The sequence below is a fragment of the Synchiropus splendidus genome, chromosome 14, assembly GCF_027744825.2.
Source record: "Synchiropus splendidus isolate RoL2022-P1 chromosome 14, RoL_Sspl_1.0, whole genome shotgun sequence".
Lineage (NCBI taxonomy): Eukaryota > Metazoa > Chordata > Actinopteri > Syngnathiformes > Callionymidae > Synchiropus > Synchiropus splendidus.
In genome coordinates this window covers 13,487,719-13,510,947 of record NC_071347.1, presented here as the reverse complement: position 1 = coordinate 13,510,947, position 23,229 = coordinate 13,487,719, and the positions used below count along the sequence as shown (strand labels likewise).

Sequence of the window (23,229 nt, the reverse complement as noted above, 5' to 3'; positions counted from 1 at the left end):
GTGGATTTTTTTTTTTTAAAAAAAAGAAAAACATGATTTCTTTTTAGTCTATTTTTTATTCTCCATACACGTGCACAACAAAACAGAGACACTCATGTTGTGATGGCACAAGACAGCTTTTTAAGGCACAAACACCATAACAGAAATGAAATCCCAGCAAAGGTTAAAGAGAAGTTTTTATGCAGAAAAAAACATTGTCATTGACATTTTACTTTATAAACATCTGACGAATTTGGAGGACAGCACAGACTGAAGTCTCATTGTTAAGTGGCTACTTGTTTTTAATACCTTCATTACTGACTTTATACACAAACATGACGATGAACCAACATTCATTTTGCTTTAAATAACAATACCATTTTATTTTATGGAACGTAATACTGCTTCGACCAAGCAGATCATGAACAACCATCATGTAATCCTCAGTATCACTGTCCAACATTTAAGGCTCATTCTCGATTGTCTGTTTCTCCAAACAGAGGGCCAGTTGCAGCGGGCAGGTAACACTGCTGCATTGAAGTTGGCAGGTCTCAAGCAACTGTCTTTGGTGATGCTGAAACACTAAAAGGTTTCAATTATGCAAATGGATCTGATGCATCACAACACAACGGCTCAATGTGTCATCCGCAAGACACGTGGATCCAGAAGGTAAAATGGAATCACGTGTTTCTAAAGCCATTCTGAACTTGTTCGGAAACGCCCAGGGAAATCTCTTTTAACATTCTGAGTTACTTGCCCACAGGACAGAGATTTTCAGGAGAACTTTCTCCTGGAGAGACTTTCCAGGAGACACGCAGTTGTGTTTCTCGGAGTATGAGTATGTAATACCTTGAATGATGGGGACATGGTGAGATAATGACACAGAATATTGGGATACAAAAAAACACAAACATAAATATGACTTCTGTAGTGTACGTATTTACGGCAGTTTCAAGTGTCTTCAAGGTTGTAACGGAGCAGTCCGCGTCTCAGCACTACATCTTTGCCTTCAGCGGACTCATATTCAGTGAATGGAGAAAGATGTCCAGGGTGGTCAGGTACTCCTGCGGGTGAGTCTTTAGGTGGCCCGCGTGTTGGGACTTCTCCCACCTCTTGCCGGCTACCGTGATCCCATGCTTCCGCCACAAGGCCATCAATTCCTCCACTGCTTCCGAGTCGCTCATCGCGTCATTGTCGCAGTAGAAGAACAGAGCTGGAGCCTTGACTGGAGTGTTTCTACAAGCCTCGATGCTCCTGTTAAAGTAGGCTACCGTCTGCTGCTCGAATAAACTGAAATAAAGGAGGCTTGTGTGTTTGATTAAGGACTCCAAACGGGGGAAGACGGTCTTTCCAAGTCCTGAAAAGGAAAGGGACAATGAGCTCAATCTCACCATCATTGGCGACAAAGTCTGGAATAAAAGAACGAACCTGTGGCCATCTTTTCCAGGGAGCCGATCACTATGCTATCAAACACTTGACCTTTGATCCTCCTGGTGAGTTGCTCGTATTTCTGCGTGTCCTGCAACACATGCACCAGCATCTGTCCAAAAGTGTAACCGCCAATGGAGAAGGCATGGACGAACAGCGGTCTGGAAACGAAGAGGTCGGAGTGAAGCAAATCTAGGATGCTCTTCCCTCGAGCCAGACCCCACTGAGGCCATAGGAAGTCTTTCACCTACATGAGCCAAAAAAACAATCACAGGTCAACAACGCACAAAGGGTTAATCACCACAGCCCCATTTCTAGTTAATACCACACCAAACCTAGCTTTTGATTTAAGCCTTATTACAGGGATGGAGTTGAAGTGCGAAAGAGCAACTCAACACACAACAGTTGCAAGCAGTTTAGAGGATGAAACTGCAAACAAAATTGGAAAATGAAAACCATAAGCTGCTTTACAGCTTTACTAAACTGTGTTACTTTTGGACTGCAAACCTTCAGTAAACCTGAATAGAGCATTTTAAAACTACTTTACATTACCCTTTACGTTTACTATTAGCAATGTCACGATTGCCATAAAAGGTAAACGTAAAATTTATTTACGCAATTTTTACGCAATCTGTACTTTAGATTGGAACCAAAGTCTAGCTGAATGTTTCAATGAAACAGTTGCCATGAAAACAGCAACATCAGGTTTAAGTGATCCAAAAGACATTGTAATTATTTTCTAAACAAGCAGTAAACATTGTTTGTGCTGTGTTTGTATATGGATATGTACTCTGTTGGCGTGCGAGTGTATTATTTTAGTTTTACAGTACGACCTTGATGAGAGAACAAATGGTTTGTGTTCTATTCCTTAGACGCAATGAAGCATTTTTGTCTTATGTTTTTATTGAATGACTGGTGTGTACTTATATGTTTTTTTTATGAACGATTGAAGTTCTCAGGGCATAAACCAAGGTGGAACAAGCTCCATTAAAATCTTGCATTTGCTCCTGGAGATAATTTACATTTAAGACACATTATAAACTGATGCTATACCTTGAAAATTATGTTATTGCTGTTAGTATGTTCCCTCCATTACTGCAGCGCATACACAGGAAGGCACAACCAGAGATGGGCAGACAAGGTATCATGACACAGTGTCCTGATTTTCAGAGGCCACCAGATGGCACTGTCTGCTGTAACAATGTCTTCAATACAATGAAACTCTTTCATCAACCCTGCAAAACTGTTTGATGATGCCTCTTCTACCCATCACTAGCCACAACACTGTGCTCTAGCTCCAGATTTTGGGGCTTTTTGTGCATTTCCAGTCACTTCATAGGCCCGTTTCTTCAGGTAAACCAAAGCAAGTGAGAAAACCGGACAAGCAGGCTGTCCAACTCTGATCTGCAAAATTCAGAGTTTGGGGTTTCAGAGGTTAACAGTCAGTTTAGTCAACATTGAGCCAAAGTTTATTCGCAAACAGCTCCAGGGCATCAAAAGCCCACATCAATGGAAGGCAGAATGCGCGACTCACGTGACTGTTTCCACTAGAATGCAATATTCAACTTTGACTTACAAAGTGTTCAAAAGTTGATCAGTCTAACCCTAACAGCTCGACTATTTAGTCTTCCTCATATTGGCCAGCCCTTCTTTGTCCCGTCCACTCTGCCTGCAGGGTGTGACACAGAAGATCAGACGACTTAAAACAAAGTTCTCTGGAAGTCACGGTTATGAAAGCAAAAACAGGGCTGGTTCATGACATGGCATGGCATGTTGCTCGCCGTTCCTCCTTCATGAAACCGTGAAAGTCATCGTAGTACTCATAGTTTCGTCTCAGTCCCGGGAAAACCAACTCAGGCTTTTTACCAAAACACTTTTCTGGAACGGACCCCTCACTTTTGCCTCAAGTATTTAAACAGTACAACAGTAAAAATATTTGTGAACAACTTCAGTGACAAAAGGAAGTTTTTTTTCTTCTTTTGTTTGCTTAGCGTTGCTCAACTGAGTAATCCCTGTGAAAATAATCAATCGGCCCACATGGTGTGTCCTCAGGTGTGTCCTCACCTCACTCTCCACGACCAGCACATCGAATCCCGTGCGGAGGTAGATTTCACAGTACTTGGCCACAGCCTGAGGACGTGCCCCCTTCCATGGCAGCATGAGTGTCAGTGGTTTGTGACCCAGAGTGGCTTCCTGTATTGGACGACCTGGTGACACTTGTGGTGCCAGCTCATTGACATACAGGGTGATGTGTTGACTGAGACGATGGCAGGCAAAGCCTCTGCTCAGAGCTGCCCTGGCCACCATGATGCACGTCTACTGTGACTGTGATCTGTGGGGAAAAGCATCTAGTTAAAATGGGAAAGAATATCATGAATATTAAATAGCAAATACTGAATAGTAAAACACTGTTTGACATTGCTGGAAGTGTGTTGTGCTTGTAAAAACAAACGTGGCTCAGTAACTCCCCTCTGGCTAAGTTTGATTTAAGTACTTCACACAATAACTGTTCAGCGGAAGTTCAAACTAACATCTGAACCAACATCTATCTATATAGAAGTTTGGAAGACTGAGGCCAGAGTACACTTCATGGATAAAGCCACTTATGTCAACGGACATTTTAGCGTCGGGCGGCTAAAAACACGGCTAACATAAGGTGGAAAACATACCGTGTCCGTGCGCTGGAATGGCGAAAAGCAGTTGACTCGATCTCAAATAACGCGCAAGTCATCTGATGAACGACGCGAGTTCAACTTAGGACAAATAAGATGAACACGACCGCCTACTCCATCGCTCCTTCAAGGTAGTAATCCACTTACGTTTTTGCCAAATAATTTCTGACAGAAGGGATAAACGAACGCGTACGCGAGGATGAATATTACACGAATAACGCTTCAACTAGATTTTTGCCAAATTACATTTAAGTTACTGGTACGATTATATCTTTCCACTTCACATTTAGCTATCTTAACACGTGATGGCGTTTTTCTGCAATTAAAAATCAAAGGGAAATTACCACAGAAACCGAAAGAAAGATTCATATTTGTCATTTTATTAGGTGCATGGGCTGCAGTCTGTCATTCTAACCTTTCTAAGTTAGGCTTTTACGTTCTGACAGAAATATTTTTGAGGCAGACTTCACTAATTCTGTAACGCCTTCTTCTTCGCTGGATACTGCCAAGTGCAACAGACCATATGCTGCACCCAGAGGTGGAAGTTTGAATTTCACAAGTATGGACACACGGAAAAGATTCAAAGAGCAGTTGAATTCACGTTGATATGCAGTTTATTATGAATGTAAAATTTCAACATCATCGTAGTCCGTAGTCCTCAATGAGCTTGTTTAAACAGGACCTGTGAAAACAAACTTTTCTCTGCCATGATCATGGCCATCCCAAAACAAATGAAGAGCAACCGGTTATCAAATGCAACTTAAGCCTATGGTGTATTTAGCGTGGCGGTTGACAATAAATGACTCACCCATTTATTTCACACACAACATTACTGGCCTCTCATCTCTTTAGTCAATGCTTATTCAGCAAAATCCCAGCTCAGCTATTTAAAATCACAAAATCACTGAATTCACTGCACCGTTTAAATAAATAAAAGCCATTTAATCCTGCTGAATGTACTGTATACTCACTGTGGTGGATGTGAATCACTTTAAAAGATTCATATATAAATGATTATTGAAGTCACAGTTCATTAGTTTTGTCAGCAGGTTGCTGTTTCATTAGTTTTATTATCATTTTATTTTATTTTATTTTATTTTTACTTAGGGAAAAACACATGTGCCACAGTCACCACTTGATGACCTTAGGTGTGCTGGTAAATATTTATTTTCATTTATTTCTTCCTCAATGGCAGCCACAAGACACAACCACATAGATACAAGTCTTTCTCTGCTTAGTTTCTGTGACAGTCCTCTGCTGCTGGAACATGTGTCCATGCTGACTTGGTCTTGTCAGAGGATGACTTGTCCAAACAGAATCCGGCTCCCCACTGAATACAGAGCACATGTGAGGAGCGGTAATAATTTGGCCACGTCCCTCAATGAGCTCATATGTTTGGCCTTCCTTTGTCAATCTCCAGTCCTCTTACTTACGGCTGACTTAGTGCTTTCCTGTGCCCTCATCGAACGAATCCTATCAGCAGGAAATTCCTGCCTTCATACTTGAAACACAATGACAGTTTTTTTAGTCATCTTTTTCGTCATCACACAAGGTTTGACCCGTTTTCCTCACAAGATGCAGGAACAGATGAAGCATTCTGAGAGGCGTCTATTGCTTCGATAATTTTAGGAACGACGGCAGGTGGTCAATACATATCAAGGAAGAAATCCATCTCTATAAGAGAAGGCTGTCCGTCTGAAAGTCTGCTCTCAGAGGTTTGTAGTTCAGAGTCTATTTTGGTTCCAACTAGGGGATTGAAATCAGGCCATGAGGCTCTACTGTTTTCCACCATGAGCATGAGTCAAAAACTGATCCAGAAAATAATGACTATATGAGCAGGTCAAATGTATACGTGTCATTAAACAGGTCACATCCAAGTTGAACCAGAATAACGAAAATGCTTGATATTTTCACGCACCCACGCAGCGGGTTTTGCCTAAAGGTGTAGAATGCAAATGAGGTTGATACAAACCAGGAAACACGCTTGCCATCACAGAAGCGTGTCCTCGCAGTGTCATGTTTTATGCATGGTTTTAAACTCTAAAGAGAATTTTCAGCTTCATCTATCGCTGAATGGTCGGCTCTCTTCCAGAGAAAGGTGGAGTTGTAAATTACGTTCAATAGCATCTATTGATCTGCACTAGTTCAGGCAAGAGCCCTGCCTGGTGGAACGTCTGTGACACATTTTCCAGCCTTTATTTTTGTGTGTGTCTGTGTGTGGAAATCACAGAGTCGCTTGTGTGGAACAGAAGTGGGTTCATGCCGATTCAAGATCATCGCAGTCGGAGCAGGCAGGGTCCCAGGCAAACTGGCTGTCGGATGTGAGCGGAGTGTGTAACAGTGGGGGTTGTCTGGAAGAGGTGGGGTCTGTCCCGTGTGTCGAAAGCCTGATGGAGAGAGGGGCACACAAGTGCGTGCTTGGCTGGGAGGCTGCAGTAGTGAAGTGCGATGCATGTGGAGGGAAGCTGCAGCAGAGCTGGATGCTGATGAGGTAAGAAAAACAAAATGGTATTTTCTTCTCCGACTGTCTGCAACCGCTGTAACATCTTTATTTTGAAGACTCACCTGTCTCTCATGTGAAACAAGCACGCTGCGAATTCAATTTGTGTGTCGACAGGTGATCAGCCTGGCTCCAAAGATGTGACTGGACTCCCTGTTTTTCCCACAACACGTGCTTGACATGACTCGGCTAGAACCCTAATCATGCTGTCCTGGTGGACCCCTCTACTCTGGCTGTCTCTGACTTCTTCTGTCACAGTTTCAATTGGAGAACAAAGCAACAAAACGCCAGGTCTGGACAGGGAGGTTTGGATCCACACGAAACCCTCAGTGAAACTTCACGAGTCTGGCTTGAAACCGACACATGCTTTTGGTGAGAAAACGGTATCATCGGAAGACAGACATGGAGTTCTGGGTGAATACAGTGACTTGGATGAGCTCTTCACAGCATCACCTTTCATACAGGAGGGAATTCAGCAGGAAGAAGATACAGACTTAGTCATGGCTTCATCAGAGCAACCGCTTGACAAACTGGCTGCCACATATACTTGGAGTCCAGCGCCAAGCCCTAATGGATCGGTTAAGTACTCCACAGAGAGTCTCCTGGATGAGAGGACGGCACCTGGACAGGTCAATTCAACACTTCTTAGCTCAAACCAGAACTTATCTACAGGAGACAGCAACGCGACTGGACTCAACATGTCAGTTAACTCTCACAGCGTTGTGACTGATGCTACTGTGAGGCACGTGGACAGTCAGCAAACAGGTACGTGTTCTCCTTAAATTCAGTGTATATATATATATATATATATATATATATATATATATACACTGTAAATATATATAAAGAGAGAGAGACATTTGAGCATTTTAAAATGCAGAATATATATGTATATATATATATATATATATATATATATATATATATATATATATATATATAAAACACTCAAACGGCTTTCATCTCTGATGACAAGGTTTTCTCCCATCACGCCACTAAAACATCTTCACCTAAGTGCACTAACTGACACCCATATGTCAAAGCAAATGGTGATTTTCGTTAGCAAGCATTGAGGGTCTAGAAGATTCTGGCGTTTGTGTGCAAATGCTCTTCACGCTGCCTTGTCTTCCCCGAGGAACGAAAACAGTCTCCTCCATTATTAATGAAATGAAGAACATTATAAACATTAAACGCCAACGGCAGCCGAGGGCGTAGCGACAAGCCAAGTTCAGAATTACAGCTTCTTATTGCGCTTCAAACGCGCTTACCAAAAAAGATCGGCTGGAAAGTCAATGGAAGCTAATGAACTGACATTTCCCGGCTTGCGCTCCCACTCTCTCCCTCTCTGTGACCCAGATTCCCAGTTACAAGCTTGCTCTGTTTTATAATGGATTAATGTTGCACACTGCGTTCCCCTGCAGTTGATAGCTTCAAAGCTACACATACAATTTCATCTATTTCCAAATGACTCCCAGTTTCACTGTATCAGCCAATAAGCACTTTCAGAAAGCCAAACCTGAAATATTAGGATGCATCATGAGGGATATTACTCATGGTTATTGCCATTTGCCTTTTTTTCTCCTGACAGCTGTGACTCCATCGCTTCCAGCTTGTAATATTTGTTTTCTCTCTCATCTCAATCTCCACTTCTGTTGGAGGCACTTTATTTGCCACACTTATTCACAGGCGGGTAGATATGATGCTTATATGAGTCTAGTCTCATCTACCAGCACCTTTCGGTCTTTCTTTGTCAAATACCATTGTGAATAAGTGTCCATTGGTCTTGAGAGTCAAAAGTTAATTCAACTTTTATTAATATCAGGAGACAAAAAGAGGGGACTAGAATACAGCATGTGTAAAAGACACGTGTCAAACTCAAGGTGTCGGGGCAGAATCTGGCCTGGTATGTCGTTTTATGTGGCCTGAGAAGTAAAATCCATATAAATGATAAGATAATACATGTCAAATATTCAGCTGAAAACAAATGCTGGTGAAAGTGAATTCAGTGAAACATAGGACCTTTGAAGTACGTTAGTGCTTTGAGGGAAAAAAAATTGTGTCTCCCATGTCATGAAGCAGTCAGTGATGAAGGAAAAAAATGTTAATTTCTGAGATACTTCATGCTAAAATGAATAGAAAATATTCACAACTTGGACCAAATATTTTGTCCACTTTACGCGATTGATTTTAAGTTTCAATACTTCCACATCTGATGTCTGGGTTCCTGTTTTAGCCACAGAACTTGTGTGTTTGTTCACCTGTATTTGGGTTTCAAAGACGAACCGCTTGGTTGGATCAACCTCCTAGCAGATCCTCTGAGCTTCTAAGATCTGACAGCCAATAAAGTGTCTCCTAACATGCATGTTAGTGTTGCATTTGTGTTGCATGCAATGATGTTTATCACTCCTTAATATTCACATGTAATGCTCTTTATGTCTGATTTCCAGATGATAAAGAAGATGACCAGCAAGACCATGAGTCAACGCCTCAACACAACAATACTTTAAACACAACATCCACACCCTGCAGGACAAACCAGACTTGGACGCCGTCGTACCCTGAGGATTCCGTTCCCCATGAGAATCTCCGCCAATCTTTTGCACTCAGCTCTGCTCTGTTCATCCCTTTGTATTCGGACTGGAACTCTGCCCTTGCCACTTGGGGATTCGCGTGGGAAGCCCACATATATGGACTTGGATCTGTCTTTACAGGGTTTGGCCTGATCTCTGTGGTCTGCCTGTTGGGGTTGCCCTTCCGTTGCCCACCAGGCAGCGCCTACTTCACCCTGCTGCATTTGCTGCTCCTAGCGTTTGTTGGGATTCAAGCATTTTGTTTGCTTTACGACGCCTACTATCATCAGGAGCGTCTCCCCAGCCTGCCTTCTCTGTTGCTCTCTCAGCTTCCATTTCCTTGTTTAAGCTCATCGTTTTCCGTCGCGTTCCTCCTGCTGTCATTGCGTTCCCGCAAACGTCTGTCTCTACCTCTTGCCATTTCCTCCTCCTTCTCAGCTCTCCCCAAACCTTGCCTGCTCCTTCTAATGTCCCTGTTGCACTTCACCGTCGCTCTAGTTTGTGTTGGCTTGCTGCTGTTCTTCCATACCTTACCCTCCAAAATCCTCCTGCTCCCTCAAGGTGTGTTTGTTTGCCTCACAGTCTATCTCTCCACCTCTTACCTCATCTACTACTGCTTGGTTCAAATCGACACCAAGCACATCTATAGGCTCAACGACAGTGGGGAAAGCGGGGGTTCCCCTGAAATTGTACCTCCTGTCAGTTGCCCCTTTGCCAATGCGGAAGACTGGGGACGGGCGGCTGGCGCTGGGGTCAGCGCTTCGCTCTGTTTCCTCGGATGTGGCGGATTTCAGCTTTACGGGATTCTTCATGCGCTCGGCTTGGGCGGAGTTGAGGGCAACGGTTTCTTGCCCTGGGCTTGGTGGGGTTTACAAGTGGGATGTCGTCTCTGTGAGGCCGGAGTGTGTCTCAGTTTGTCTCTCATTGGCACACATCCGTTGTTTTGTCAAAAGAGCTCTAGAAAGGACAAACCTGTACCACGACCCGGATCTTGGTCCCGTCTGTCACACAGCTCCCCTTCAAGAGGGATTTCCCTGCCATCACCAGGCGGATTAGACTCCCCGATCCACTCGTCGCACTTGGACACTTGGTCGCCAGGGAAACAAAAGAAGCTTGTCCTATGCGAAGTCATTACGAATGGGCAGTCGGAGTCACTTCCCCTCTTTCATACTTCGGGGAATGCTCAAACTGCACAGCAGCTTCCTGTGCCTCATATTCCAGCAACACCAGTCTCTGGTGGGAAACATGCAGCATCATCTCAGCACAGCCAGTGGATCAGTCTTGGCTTAGAAATGGACTCCACTGTGGATCTCAGGCCACCGTCGCCTATAGATTTGTCCCGCAGCATTGACCAGGCTCTTTTCAGTGAATCGCTGTTCTCCCATAGTATATTCGGTTTGCCAAGACTGTCTTATGCCTCCTCGAGCCATTCTTTGACATCCATCAGCCAGAGTACCTCAAAGCAAGGCTCTAAGACAGAAGAGGATTCTTTATACCGAACGTCCTCCTGCGGTGACATGGATCAAGACAACAACAAACGCTCTTGTTCCAGATCCCACCACCCTCAGGGTTCTCTGGCAACTCAACGCAAACAACCACTGGCACCAGACTGGAAAGGAAGTGGATCTGGCTCCACTGTAGGCCTCTGCAGTAAACCCAGCCAGACCCGAAAACTGAGGTCAAACTCATGGACCAACAGAGGGCAGAGAGTTGCGCAGAACAGCCTCCCAAGAGCGATACCTCACCTGTCCTACTACAGGCGCTACAGGACCTTGAGCTCGGCCTCGCAGGACAGCCAGCGGTCTCGCAGACTGGCGTCGACCAAACAGCTGAGTGAGAGCAAACAACTGGAATGGGACCTGGCCGTCCAGGCTGAGTTCGTCAATGTTTGCAGGCAAATAGATGCTTTAAGCGTTTGCAGTGACACAATCGATTTGTAGAGGTTTCAGGTCTGAGCTGAATATTGTGTTATGATGTGACAATCACATTCATCATGTTGTGTGGGTGTAAGCTGAAGAGACGTTAAGCTACAGCGCGACTGCCAAACATTGCTTGCATTAGAAGCGACACATTTCACTGTGCAGCTAGCAGTGGAACTAGTAGAAATAAAGTTGCTTTTTACTCCATTCAGACGTTCTATTAGGAGCCAAGTTGCTGTTTCATATTCTATAATCAAATCACATCAGCTTCTAAACTAATGACGGCTACAAATGACAACTTATTTACATGACATTGTACTTGCATTTTATATGCTGTGTCTTAACATTTATTGCTGAATTGAAATGCTTTTATTGTAAAGCTAACATATAGTGATTATTGACAGTTTAGTAAGTAGATTTATATGAAGTATTGGTTCGCACACAAGTATTTATTAACACGTTGACATTGTACATAAATGTAAATATCAACGTAAAATTATTTATGTGACTTCTATTTATGATTGCCATGATACACACACACACCCGCAGGTTTGTCACATCATGTTTGTGGGGACCTCTTGTTGCCATAATGCTTTTCCCAGCCTCTCACGCTAAACCTAACCATCCAAAGCAAATGCCAAACAAATGCCTAACTTGTGAGGATCGGCAAAAATGCGCCATTGTGTTTCCAAGAAACACAACACACACACAGGTTGGAAACAAGACTTGATTTAAATGTAAGTGACGTCTCATCGCCGATCACAAGAATTAAAGCCTTGTTTGTTGCCATGTAAAGCAGTGAGTTCATGTCATTGGAGTCGAGTTAAATCACAAAAATCTGTTTTGAGTGAAAGAAAAGCAAATGTTTGTCCCGCTAAATTCAGTAAAAGAACTTATTATTATTGTTTGTTTGATATGATCTATCAAGCACTATTTAACAGAGCATGGCTATTCTGTCATTTGTGTATTCAGATGTGTGAAACTGGCACAGAATTTCTCTCACCATCCAGCTCTGTTCCGTAACATCATTTGTAAGCAATGCCGTACATGTAGTACTCCAAATTTCCATCTGTACAATTCAGAAATACCCTTAAAAATGCAAATTAAACCATTTTAAATCATACTCTCACATGATTGGTGAATTTTTGTAAACTTTTTTTTTATTGAAAATGTCATGAAAATAGAGCGCTTTCAATATTTGTCCACTGTGGAACACTAATGCTGTTTGTACAACATTGGCGCTGTTCTGAATAAAATATTTTTCTCTAGTTTGTTCTGTGACTGATACAGCTCTCAGTTGAAATTTTCAAGAATTAACTAGATAATACACATCAGACATCAAGCTTAATTCTCCTAACTAGTACATTCAAAAAACAATAAAATACATAGGTTTTTCAGGTGAAATATGCTCTTACGTATTTTTTGAATTGTCATTGAAAATGGATTTAAGTAGATTAAAATATATACAATCATTACTCTATTTATCAGATCAATAACTTTCAACAGCAGCTTAAAATGAGTATTTTAAAATATATGTTTTGTTTAAAGTGTGCTATGACAAATGTAGCAGATGCTTACAAGTATGAGCTAAAATCGTTATGTATTGCAGCCCAATACAGATGGTAGATGAGGTTTCATGACGCAGTATTGAAGGGGTGATGAGGTTTCACGAAACAACAGTGCCCTTATTTTCAGAGGCCACCAGATGGCACTGTCTGCTGTAAAATAATTGGACTTGAACAACCTATTCAATGACATCTCACATCATTTCTCAACCACTGGCGCCATCTAGTGGCCTCTGAAATTCAGGAGACAGTTTCACCAGTGCTGCAATACTGTTTTATGACACGCCATCAATACTACCACCAATATAGTCAACAGGAATCTCTTCTATAATACTGCAGTTAGTTAAACAGGATGTTCCTTCATCCATCACAAGACTTGTGACCTTGATTGTCAGTTGTCATCTCACTCATTTAAGGGAGGTTGGAAGGCAGCATCTTGGGAGGAGCGTCAGCTTTGTATCACATGTGTCTGTTCAGGGCGGCGGGAGCTGGTACATTAGGACCCGAGCGAGCGCTTCCTCTTCCTCCGGAGCCATCAGTAAAGCCGCTTTTCATAACTACAGAGAAAAAAAAAAACTTCTTTCGTTGGAATAGCTTTCAAGGTTTGAGGTGAGAAGCTCGTGAATTTACTTACATGGTACAAAAGAATATCTAAGATGATGGCGTGAGTAAGAAAGGGAAGAAAAAAAAGACAATATGACGCTGAACACATCAGGAAGTGACTCATGCAGAGACAGAGTGCCAGAAAACGATAGATGGTGATGAAGGAAGGGCTTTTAATAAGAGGTAGGACTCACGAGTGCAGGCCGTGAACTCCCCCCTCCATCTGAGCAGACATGGTCCTCTTCTCAAACTTCAGCTCTCCAGAGTACATCATTGACCTGAGGCAGACAAAGCTCAACTCACAGAAACAATTCAAGGGTGATTTAACCCTAATATTTACCGTAAAATGGACAAACTCTTGGCTCCGATGTCCTGGCAGCCATGTTGAATGCCAGCGATGAGATACGGGACAAACTTATGGATGGAGCCTTTATCCTGGACGGATCCTGACACACCCTGGGCCACTTTGACTTTGTCACCTTCACTGGAAAAATCGCATAGGTTGATTTACAAAACGGAACCAGGTGCCAGAAACCGCTGGAGTCTCACCTAAAGTAGCGTTTCTGACTGTTTTCTTTTTCCATGGCGTCCAGCGAGCCCATTCCCCGATACTTTTTTAGACGTACGCCATCAGAGAAGAAGTATTCACCAGGAGCTTCGGTGGTTGCCGCCAGCAACGACCCCATCATCACTGTGAGCGGAGAGGTCACCAAGTCCGTGTTAAATTTTAAGATCAAAATTCTTCTTTGAGAGTTGGTTCATACTTCAATTCCACATACCTGTGGACGCTCCCAGGGCGAGAGCTTTAACTACATGTCCGACCGTCTGAATCCCTCCATCGGCGATCACCGGGACCCCAAATCTGCGCGCATACTCTGCAACCTTATACACAGACGTGCCTTGTGGTCGTCCACAAGCCATCACTGGGCAAAAGTTAAAAGACAGAAACACAAATATGTGAAGACAATGGCGAGCAAAAGCAATAATAAAAAGATCATATTTAATGTTAAGCACCTTCCTGGGTGATACAGATGGACCCGCAGCCCATGCCCACTCTCAGAGCATCCACCCCAGCGTCAATGAGGTTTTTCGCCTGTGCTGCCGTCACCACTAGATGGAGCCAAAGAGACTAGATTACGACATCACTTCAGAACAGTCTCAACCAAATAGTGGGATCCATGTTTTTTTGTGAGGAGAAACAAGTGACCCTGTGGTACTAGTGTACCACAGGGTGAGACATCAAATGCCATATTAGTTTACAGGAGGACCTTCATGTTCCAATATGTGCTCAAACAGCAGGACAGTTTTGTGGATTTAGAAGCGGAGTTGGGTCACAGTTGTAGGGTACTGCACCGTGAACAAGACTGACTTGTTTACGGTGAAGCCCGACTGGGTTGGGCCTCGGTTATATTTTGGGCGTCAGCACGAAAATCAGTTCCAAGCTCAAACCGGTTCCACTCTTTAAAATAAAGTAAATATCAGTTGGATGCTACTCCTGTTCAGGTCAAAGTTAAAGTCAAAGGTGTTTAAGGGTCAAAGGGTTAATTGGACAGTCTCCCTTCCATCATACGTCATCATCTGGGCTGCAGAGTGCTCTCAGTGGGTTACAGTCCTTTTCTGGCCAAAAAATAATCTGCTTTTATCAGTATTATTGTTGTTGTTACATGTATAAGCTACATTTAGACTGTTATGTTGTTAAGTCAAGTTCAGACTCCATGTACAGTGGTACCTCGGTTTTCGAACGTCCCAGACTTCGAGTTCAAACAAAAATTTCGAGATTTTTTTGCTTCGGATTTCAAACAAAAATCCAGAACTCGAACGCCCCCGGAAAAGCCGGAAAAAACATAACGTGTGCAGACCCATCAGCTGACCCGACACGCTTTGTTATTGTGTATAACGCAGCCTCTGTATGCAGAGTGTCACAGGGGAGGTGCTCGCTCTCCACACCTCCGAGGCTGGAGCGGGTTTGATGTCCTGTTGTGGGCTGGAGCTGGGACAGGGATGAGGCAAGTCTGGGACAGAGCGTGACTTGGTTTATGACTTTGTCACAGCCAAACTGCACAGAAGCGCACATTCAGAGCTGGACACGCACCGGGCACCTCTTCCCTTCTGGAGAGACGTCACTCACTCGGCAACCCCTCCCACATGCAGCGGCCACACACATAGAGGAACAGCGCACCTGCAGCAGACACTCTACATTCACTCCTACAAAAGACTATTTTAAGGCTTGGAACGCATTATTTCTTTTTCCATTCATTGTAATGGGAAAAATCGATTCAGATTTCGAACAATTCGCTTCTCGAACGGCCGTCTGCAACGGATTGTGGTCGAGAACCAAGGTACCACTGTATTTTCTATTTTACATTGAGTTGGGTTTTGTGATTTCAGGGTGACGGCGCGTCCAAAGTCAGACCGTTTCAGAACCACTGCTTAATGGCAGACGTGGCAGTGGTGAAGCGGACAATGGATTTGCCACATTATTTAATTCTCTAGATATTGCAGAGCGTGGGGGGATCCAAATCCAGGGGTGTCACTCCAATAAAATCTCCATCCTCAAGTGGGAATCCCTCACTCAGACTGAAGCAGTTGAGGATAAAATGTCCTACTAACAGAGTATGTTTTACTTCAATATAAAGTTATTAAACCCTTGAGATAAAACTTTATCATCAATAAGATTTATAGCTAATGTCAGATACAGTAAACCATTTTTACATGGCAGGCTTTGGACTCACCACCTTTCACAACCTTGATGTAAGTTGGCAGACGCTCACACACACACACACACACTTGTATTTCTATCCTTGTGGAGACATCTTGAGGTTTCTCATTGCAATAACCTTTTCCCCAGCCCCTCACCCAAAACCTGACCATCCAAAACAAAAAGCTCACCTTAACCAGGACTCTGAACCAAACTTAAACCCGATTATAATGACCCAGTTATTCTGAAGTTTTAATCCTCAATTATAAGGCTTAAGCTTGTGAGGACCAGCAAAATGTCCACACAAATGCATACGGTCCCCCCAAGCAGGTGGGTTTCCAAGAATTTGTCCCCACAAGTATAGCTATACAACTGCACACGCTATAGAAATGGGAACGGTTGCTTGCAAAAATACCATTTCCTCCGACTACTTGAAGGTCTTGGTACTTCTGTTTTATGTAGTTGATCATGTTTATTTGATACACTGAGTTTCCTTGGGATGAGTCCTAGACAAGAAAGAAAATATTATGAGTCGCCATTAAAAAGACCAGGTCTAGAAGAAAGTCTCACCAGAACCACCACATCGACTCCAGCCTGCATGAGCAGGTCCAGCCTGTACTTGTCGTCCTCCCGGGTCCCGATGGCCGCGCCGCACAGGAGCTGTTTCCGAGAGTCCTTGGAGGCAAGAGGGTAATCTCTGTTCTTCTTTAAGTCGGTTCTGGCGATGATGGCGACCAGCTCGTCACTGTCGTTCACAATTGGGAGTTTTCCTGCCAACAAGACAACCGATGAGGAAACGTCCCGCAGATCGGTACGCCACACTGCTGCGTGTACCTTTTTTGCTTCGTTGCAGAATATCATTAGCTTCTTTCAGCGTGACTCCAGCGGGTGCTACCACTAAATCTTCTCTTTTCGTCATCGCCTGGATAAGAAGAAGCATTGCTAAAATGTATATTCAAACTCCTGCTTCTGCATACACACACCTCCTCCAGGGGTCGGTCATGGTCCTTCTCGGACAGGAAGTCTATATCTCTGGAGGTCACGATGCCAACCAGCTTGCTGCCCATCTTGCCAGTCTCCGTCACAGGAATGCCGGAGAATCCGTGGCGTATTTTGGCCTCAAACACGTCACCTACTGTGTGTCGGGGGCTCATCACGACTGGATCTGTGATGAAGCCCTGCTCAAATTTCTAGGAGAGAAAAACAGGACTTAAAGTGGAGAACAAGGAGACGTCTTGGAAGACAAACATTCTTTATCTTACCTTCACTTTCCGCACCTCATTGGCCTGAAACTCAGCGGAGCAGTTATGGTGAATAATCCCAATCCCTCCCATTAACTGAGGAGAACAAAAGTCTATAGGTAAAGTGTTTACGACAAAAGATTAGCTGTGGAGTGCGGCGCTCTTGATGGTGTCTGCTTACTGCCATGGCGATGGCCATCGACGACTCTGTGACTGTATCCATAGGAGACGAAATAAGTGGCGTCTTCAGGGTTATCTTCCTTGTCAGTGCAGATGTTAAATCCTAAAAAAAATTGAGTTTGACACACACCGGAGCATTGTTTATTGAATGACTTGAATGATTGAATTATTGAATGTTCCACAATGAGGAAATAAATGAGAGAACATATTAAGAAAATAAACAATATAATATAAGTGGAAAGAGACTTAAAGGGAAGTACACCATCTTATTTCTCAAGTTTTAATGATTTACTTTTTTCCTGAAGAATTGTTTGCTTAAAAACTTCAAAGATCTCCTAAGATGAGGTAAAAATAAATACATTTCAAAAATATTATTATTACTACTATTATTATTATTATCATGATTATTATAAAAAAAAGTCCCCCCCATCCTTATTTTTGGAGCGATAAATTACACCGTGATTTAATGCTCTGTCTAAGAAAAAACCTTTTGGCACCTTTTCGAGCATCAAAGGCAGCTAACTGGTTTGCACATAGCAAGTCACAGATGTAGCTAGGGGACACGTTTAAAAGGAAAATCTGAAAACGCATTTTAAAATGGAGCTGGAGTCACTGGACTGAAATTTAAACCGGGTGATGACTTCAACTTCTGTGAGGTGCATATGATGATGGCGAGAAAGGAATCAGGGTGTTTTAATTTTGTTGGATTCCCTTTGGACTTGATGAAAACTGGAGGATACAAATCAAAGGCAAGGTTGAGTCGATCATGCAGGGCTTTTGGCAGAGGGTCTGGTGTTTTGAGACACCGTTTTGAGCAAGAGGGCAAGACTGTTTTGACAATGTTGATTTCAGGTTTCGATTTTGTGAGCTGTAGTATGTATGTATGTAAGGAAGTATGTATCGTAGATGTCTCAAAACCCGTAGTTCCAAGGTTTAAATCCACTTTGTATCATCTATGGGAGACCAAATCCGATGTCCCGACAAGTGTGGTTTCACTGACTCATTGCTCCATGTGCACAAGAGTGCGACCAGTTCAGTGATTCTTATTAGCAGTGTGAGAAGACTTACAACTTCTTCGGACGTGAAGTCAATGAAACCCGGAAGGATCAAGAAGTCACTGCGAAAACAGAAGACAGGAAGGTACTGTCACATGGCGACAACTTTGCTCAGCATGTACAGAAGGAGTGGGTCTCTTAAAGATGTCACATGACCATAACATATATGTACAGTACACAGTTATTAATCTCTGGCATTTCAATGAACCTGACCCGGAACAGACATAATCTGCCATCATTTCAATGCACTCAAACGCTCCACATTTATCCTCCAGTCCAGGATAAAGCCCTGCCACTCGTCCATTAACACATGTCTACACACACAACACCACCGCATCCTTGAAAGTATCTCTGGACTAATCCCCAGCAGCATGTGTCGTGGCTGATATTAACAAATACTTAATGGACAAAGTTGCATAACACTCAGCATGTTGATGGGATCTGTGTCAGTATGCTAGCTATAGCCCATGAGCGGGAGCGCCATCTTACTTGTAAGTGAGTCCATCGCCGATGGAAAAGAGCTGCTGGGCAGTTAATCCGTCTTCTGGAACGTAACCAGTGCCCCCGCTGATCAGGTAGTCCGCCATGCTGACGTGGGATCACACACACACACACAGGATCTGAGTGTTAGACCACACTAGCTACTGGTTCACTTCCCTTCAGTGAGGGAAAACAAGACATTCCACAGTCAGATTTGCTTATTTCTTTCTTTTTCTCTGCATCCTTCTTTGCAACCAACAGGTGTCGCTGACATTTTCTGGAAATGCTGATCACATTTTTTTCTTATTCCATTCATTCATTTCTCATTTCCACTGGGTTGTGTGAGCGAGTACATTCATCCGCTGTCCCATTGATCACATACGAATGTGGCGTTCAATATCATCAATGGTTTTTCAGTTGTTGAATGAAATTGCAGATAATTTGGCAGAAAACAACAAGAATTTGGGGTGGAAAAAATGGGGGGGAATGAGCTCTGGAGTTTCTCTTACAGCAGGAGCTGACTCAAAAAACAGACTCCCTTAATAATGCAAATTCTTTCAGGAAGTGGCGTCAATGCAAATAAAGTTACACACATAAATGGGATTTTTGAACCTGTTTCTGTCCAGCTGGTAATGTATTAAAGAGAGTTTTTGAGTATGAAATTCAACACTACTGTATGTTCTAAAAGGAAAATACCTTTCTGCAGCTGGTTTGACTCGAATAATCTTCTATCCATTTTTTTTATTTTGATCACTAAAAAGCAGAGGAAGTCCCTGACACTCTTGACAATGAGCCTAAATTGATTTGTCGTCCATTAAACTGAAAATATGAGTTATAAATCTTGTTTTTATGATCATTTTTTTAATCAGCAAATAATGGTTTGCCCTCTGACTCTAATGTTTATATTCAAATAAAATATGTATTAAATAAATTAAATTCAAATCCAAACACAGATGAATCGCATAAACATTATTTCATAAGGAACATTTTTTTACTGCTCCTATTCCAGGCGCATCACGTGATACAAGTGATGTCATAACCAAAACATCCATGCTGAAGGAGACTAAATGAGTTTTAAAAAATCACCTGAATAAAAACTCGAAAATGTTGTTCACAAGACTTGATGTTATATGACATACTGTATATCAACTAAAATGTATTTATTTATTTGTAATCAGGTCCCATTTCTAATTTAAAACCGTTTCTGAGCTTTTAAAAGCTGTTTGTTTGGAAATAATATTTAATAATGGACGAAAAGAAATGCTTAGTTTTGCTGCTGAATATGCCAAATGAAATGCTGGAGCTCAACAATTTGGCTGGAAGTCAGCTGTTTGATGAATAAAAAAAAAAAAAGAAAGAAATCTAAAGCAGCGAGGCTTTGAAGTAGTCCATCATGACACATTCTTCTTCTAAAGAATGATGACTGAACCCAAAATAAAAGACGTCCGAGATGCATGTTGACCTTGTGCTGTTACAATCTTCTGATCTTTCGTCTTCCACCTGCAGTCAGATCCACTTTAAAATGCTGGCATCAACACAGGAAATAAAGTTTGTCCTTTCTCCGCACCAATTAGCGCCATTAAAGTAAGAGGATTGGACCTGCTCCCTGGGGCATTAAAGAATATATATACTTGACATTGCTACGTTTAATGGTCTCACCCCTGAGTTAAAAAGCCCCCCACATTTCCTCGTGCAAAGGTCGCGACCTGCAGTTGAGGACGGGGTGACTAACCTCTCTGGTTCGTATCCAGCTTGAATCCTGGTGGCGCTGTACCGCTGAGCTGCTGTTTCATGCCCGTGTCCGTGCACTGTGGGGTGGACGTGGGTGCTGTAAGGATGTGGATGCTCTCCATCTTGGTTCAGGATTCGAGGTCTGGCAGGCTCCATGTCCCCTACAATCCTCCTGTAGTCGATCTGATAGTTCTCCCTCTCACCATCCGTGAACCGCTCATACCCTTCCATCTCTATAAAATCCAGGGCTACAACTTCTACTACACACTGCCTTTCCCCAACACACAACTATCTCTCTATAACACAACTATCTGCAGCACTTCAAAGCGTACTCACAGCAACACAATGCGCCACTTTCATAGGCTCTTAAAAACACCCAATCCGTGAAGTGCATGTCCACATGAACACCTTTCAGACACACCTGACATGGAGCGAAGCTGTCTTGCCATCTGTTTTGTCCACAACACAATGACCAGAGTAAAACCAGTGCAGCGTCTCCGAGGTAGAGTGGTGCTAGTTTAAAGGTGCTAAAAAAAGGAATCTGCTGAAAAGCATTGCAGTTTTTTCCCCCCCGAGTGATCCTGAAGTGTTTAATCAGATGCACCCTCTTCAGTCGACCTGTTGCTCGCCTTCACTTTAACTCCGGAGTGGAGCTCGTCCCCCTCCCTTGAGCACAGCCCCCCAAGGCTGGGAGCGTCTCTCCGCTGTGTTCGCTTCCTGCCGACAGAGCTTAACTCTGTTTCTGACAGTAGCAGACGTCACTCTTCCACAAAGAGGATTGGGAGCATTAATACAGGATATGGGGTGGGGTGAGACGGGTGTGTTGTAGGTAGGACCAGGCAGGAGAAGGATGGGTCAAGAATACACATGAACACTTTCTCTGGTGAGGATTAAGCTGCTGTGTTTGTAAGTGTCGGCCAGACGTTTTCTAACGCTGATCTTACGACTTAACCAGGTGGTTGTGTGAAACAGAGGCGTATTTGATTCACTGGGAGGAATCAGCTTCAGCTGATCGTCTGCAAATAACCCTCAGTGTAACTTTTCAATGCATTTTTCCATCCTTTATCAAGAAGAGATTGTAATTCAGCAGCCAGCCCTCAGCACCATCATCTGCAGGTGACTGACTGCTTGTGACAGTTACGTAGGATTGAACCAGAAAAGCCTCTTACCCCATATCTCTGTCTCTACCTCTCACCCCGACTGCATGGAACAAGTCACTCCCACCAGCCCCCCACACTATTGTTTTGTTATCAACAGAAGCACATGACACAGCAACCATTCATGTGTCACCTTTATATTCAATATTGAAAACAATTATAGGTAGTGAAGCAAGTCATTAAAGAGGGAGCAGAAATATACCTATTTATAACTCCACACGCATAAATTGTATCATTATAATAATAATATTTTTCAATTTGAATGTGAGTTGAGAGAAATGTATTGTCTGACTAATAATATTTTTGACACATATTTAAATAATAGTTATTCATAATAAATTCATATCTATATTTTAATATATGTGTGTTAAAATTACAATTGTTTTAATTGTTGAATTAAATAGATTTTTACATTTTAGATTGAAATATTTAGTATAGTATAAGTGGAAGAAAGTGTCGTTTCAGCTACTCTGTGCCCTACCAGCATTTCGCTCAACACTGGCATCTAGTGGTCACATTGGAGAAGCGTAAGAGCCGTGTCAAATGATATACCAACCATTACGACGCCAACGGAAGAAAATGAATGAATGCAGGGAAAAAAAGAGAAAATTATCGATCAAGAATATGAGTTGAAAAAATTAAAGGTTATATTTTCAGACCGTGCTGATAAAACGGGGTTGTATTTCTTCCATAGCTTCAAAGTTTCCATAAATTAAAAAAAAAAAAAAAAACTGTATAATGCTGTCAACAAAAAGAGAAAACATTCTAGTCACTGGGCTGCATTAAAGACTGAGCTAGCATTTATACAGCCGAACAAGATCAAAGTTAAACCGTGCAGCTGATCAAGCGGTTTAATGTTATTATGATTATTATTTTGATTTTTTTTTTATTTACCTAAGAACACCACATTTATATCACATAACTATGAACAGTTACAAAAAACACTTTTTAGGTTTTTTTTTTTTTTTTCCAAGACTATTTTTCCCGTTTTGCAAAATAAAGACACAAAAATGTATAATTTATTTTAAGTATTAACCAGGAAATATTTTCACTTTCTTCCTTGTACAATTCATAGCTGTATTAGGGGACCTTTTTTTTATTTTTTCCAAAAAAAATATCTATCTATCTTTAATGGCTCCGAAAAATCCCTTGCACTCGTGGATTCTGTTGTAAAGAAGATGAAGCTCACTGGTGAAGTTCCTCCCCCCACAGTAAAGTCAATTGAAAGAAGACAACCCCAAAGTGCCATGCGACAGTAAATTCCGCCTCACCCGCTCATTGATCTGGCGAGGTAATGTATATTATAATGTATATCACTTCCCATGATCCCTTGCTGTTCCTGCCAGCATCGATAGGTGCGGCCTCCTCTCACTCCCCCTATCGTCTCCCCTCCCTTGTTCCCACCCACCATCGTTTACGCTCTGTTCCATGCAGCTCTTTCTCTCCTCCAC

At 42.6% G+C, this 23,229-nt stretch overlaps 3 protein-coding genes across 4 annotated transcripts; 1 reads left to right on the top strand and 2 right to left on the bottom strand.

Annotated features, from left to right (window-relative positions):
• Window positions 1–66: 66 nt before the first annotated feature.
• Window positions 67–4,222, bottom strand: si:dkey-5i3.5 (uncharacterized protein LOC565091 homolog). The gene is made up of 4 exons (XM_053886011.1): window positions 4,077–4,222; window positions 3,472–3,739; window positions 1,408–1,654; window positions 67–1,336 (listed from the first exon to the last, which is right to left on the bottom strand). Exons 2-4 carry the CDS (start codon window positions 3,712–3,714, stop codon window positions 975–977), a joined length of 852 nt encoding a protein of 283 aa, XP_053741986.1. The 5' UTR covers window positions 3,715–3,739; window positions 4,077–4,222; the 3' UTR covers window positions 67–974.
• Window positions 4,223–6,195: 1,973 nt separating this feature from the next.
• Window positions 6,196–12,312, top strand: prrt4a (proline rich transmembrane protein 4a). Its single transcript, XM_053885932.1, has 3 exons — window positions 6,196–6,570; window positions 6,697–7,344; window positions 9,027–12,312. The coding sequence occupies exons 2-3, from the start codon at window positions 6,783–6,785 to the stop codon at window positions 11,087–11,089; spliced, it is 2,625 nt and encodes an 874-aa protein (XP_053741907.1). The 5' UTR covers window positions 6,196–6,570; window positions 6,697–6,782; the 3' UTR covers window positions 11,090–12,312.
• Window positions 12,217–21,347, bottom strand: impdh1a (IMP (inosine 5'-monophosphate) dehydrogenase 1a). 2 transcript variants are annotated; one of them, XM_053885934.1, is made up of 16 exons: window positions 20,623–20,893; window positions 18,900–18,998; window positions 18,424–18,472; window positions 17,357–17,458; window positions 17,197–17,271; window positions 16,918–17,124; window positions 16,769–16,856; window positions 16,505–16,704; window positions 16,350–16,440; window positions 14,251–14,346; window positions 14,016–14,159; window positions 13,786–13,927; window positions 13,577–13,720; window positions 13,431–13,514; window positions 13,268–13,284; window positions 12,217–13,190 (listed from the first exon to the last, which is right to left on the bottom strand). In XM_053885934.1, exons 1-16 carry the CDS (start codon window positions 20,850–20,852, stop codon window positions 13,093–13,095), a joined length of 1,866 nt encoding a protein of 621 aa, XP_053741909.1. In that variant the 5' UTR covers window positions 20,853–20,893; the 3' UTR covers window positions 12,217–13,092. The 2 variants fall into 2 exon arrangements, with proteins under 2 accessions (XP_053741909.1, XP_053741908.1); XM_053885933.1 differs by lacking the exons at window positions 12,217–13,190; window positions 13,268–13,284; window positions 13,431–13,514 and having other exon boundaries at window positions 13,571–13,715; window positions 20,623–21,347.
• Window positions 21,348–23,229: the final 1,882 nt, after the last annotated feature.

What these genes read in the sequence shown, in the direction of transcription:
- prrt4a (XM_053885932.1), top strand. Translation starts at nt 6,783, where the DNA reads ATGCTGTCCTGGTGGACCCCTCTACTCTGGCTGTCTCTGACTTCTTCT. An exon ending in CGTGGACAGTCAGCAAACAG is followed by an intron (nt 7,345 to 9,026) that starts GTACGTGTTCTC and finishes TCTGATTTCCAG; the next exon opens with ATGATAAAGAAGATGACCAG.
- si:dkey-5i3.5 (XM_053886011.1), bottom strand. Translation starts at nt 3,714, where the DNA reads ATGGTGGCCAGGGCAGCTCTGAGCAGAGGCTTTGCCTGCCATCGTCTC. An exon ending in TGCTGGTCGTGGAGAGTGAG is followed by an intron (nt 1,655 to 3,471) that starts GTGAGGACACAC and finishes TGGCTCATGTAG; the next exon opens with GTGAAAGACTTCCTATGGCC. An exon ending in CCTGGAAAAGATGGCCACAG is followed by an intron (nt 1,337 to 1,407) that starts GTTCGTTCTTTT and finishes TTTCCTTTTCAG; the next exon opens with GACTTGGAAAGACCGTCTTC.
- impdh1a (XM_053885934.1), bottom strand. Translation starts at nt 20,852, where the DNA reads ATGGAAGGGTATGAGCGGTTCACGGATGGTGAGAGGGAGAACTATCAG. An exon ending in GCTGGATACGAACCAGAGAG is followed by an intron (nt 18,999 to 20,622) that starts GTTAGTCACCCC and finishes ATCCCACGTCAG; the next exon opens with CATGGCGGACTACCTGATCA. An exon ending in CATCTGTATCACCCAGGAAG is followed by an intron (nt 14,160 to 14,250) that starts GTGCTTAACATT and finishes ACTTTTGCCCAG; the next exon opens with TGATGGCTTGTGGACGACCA.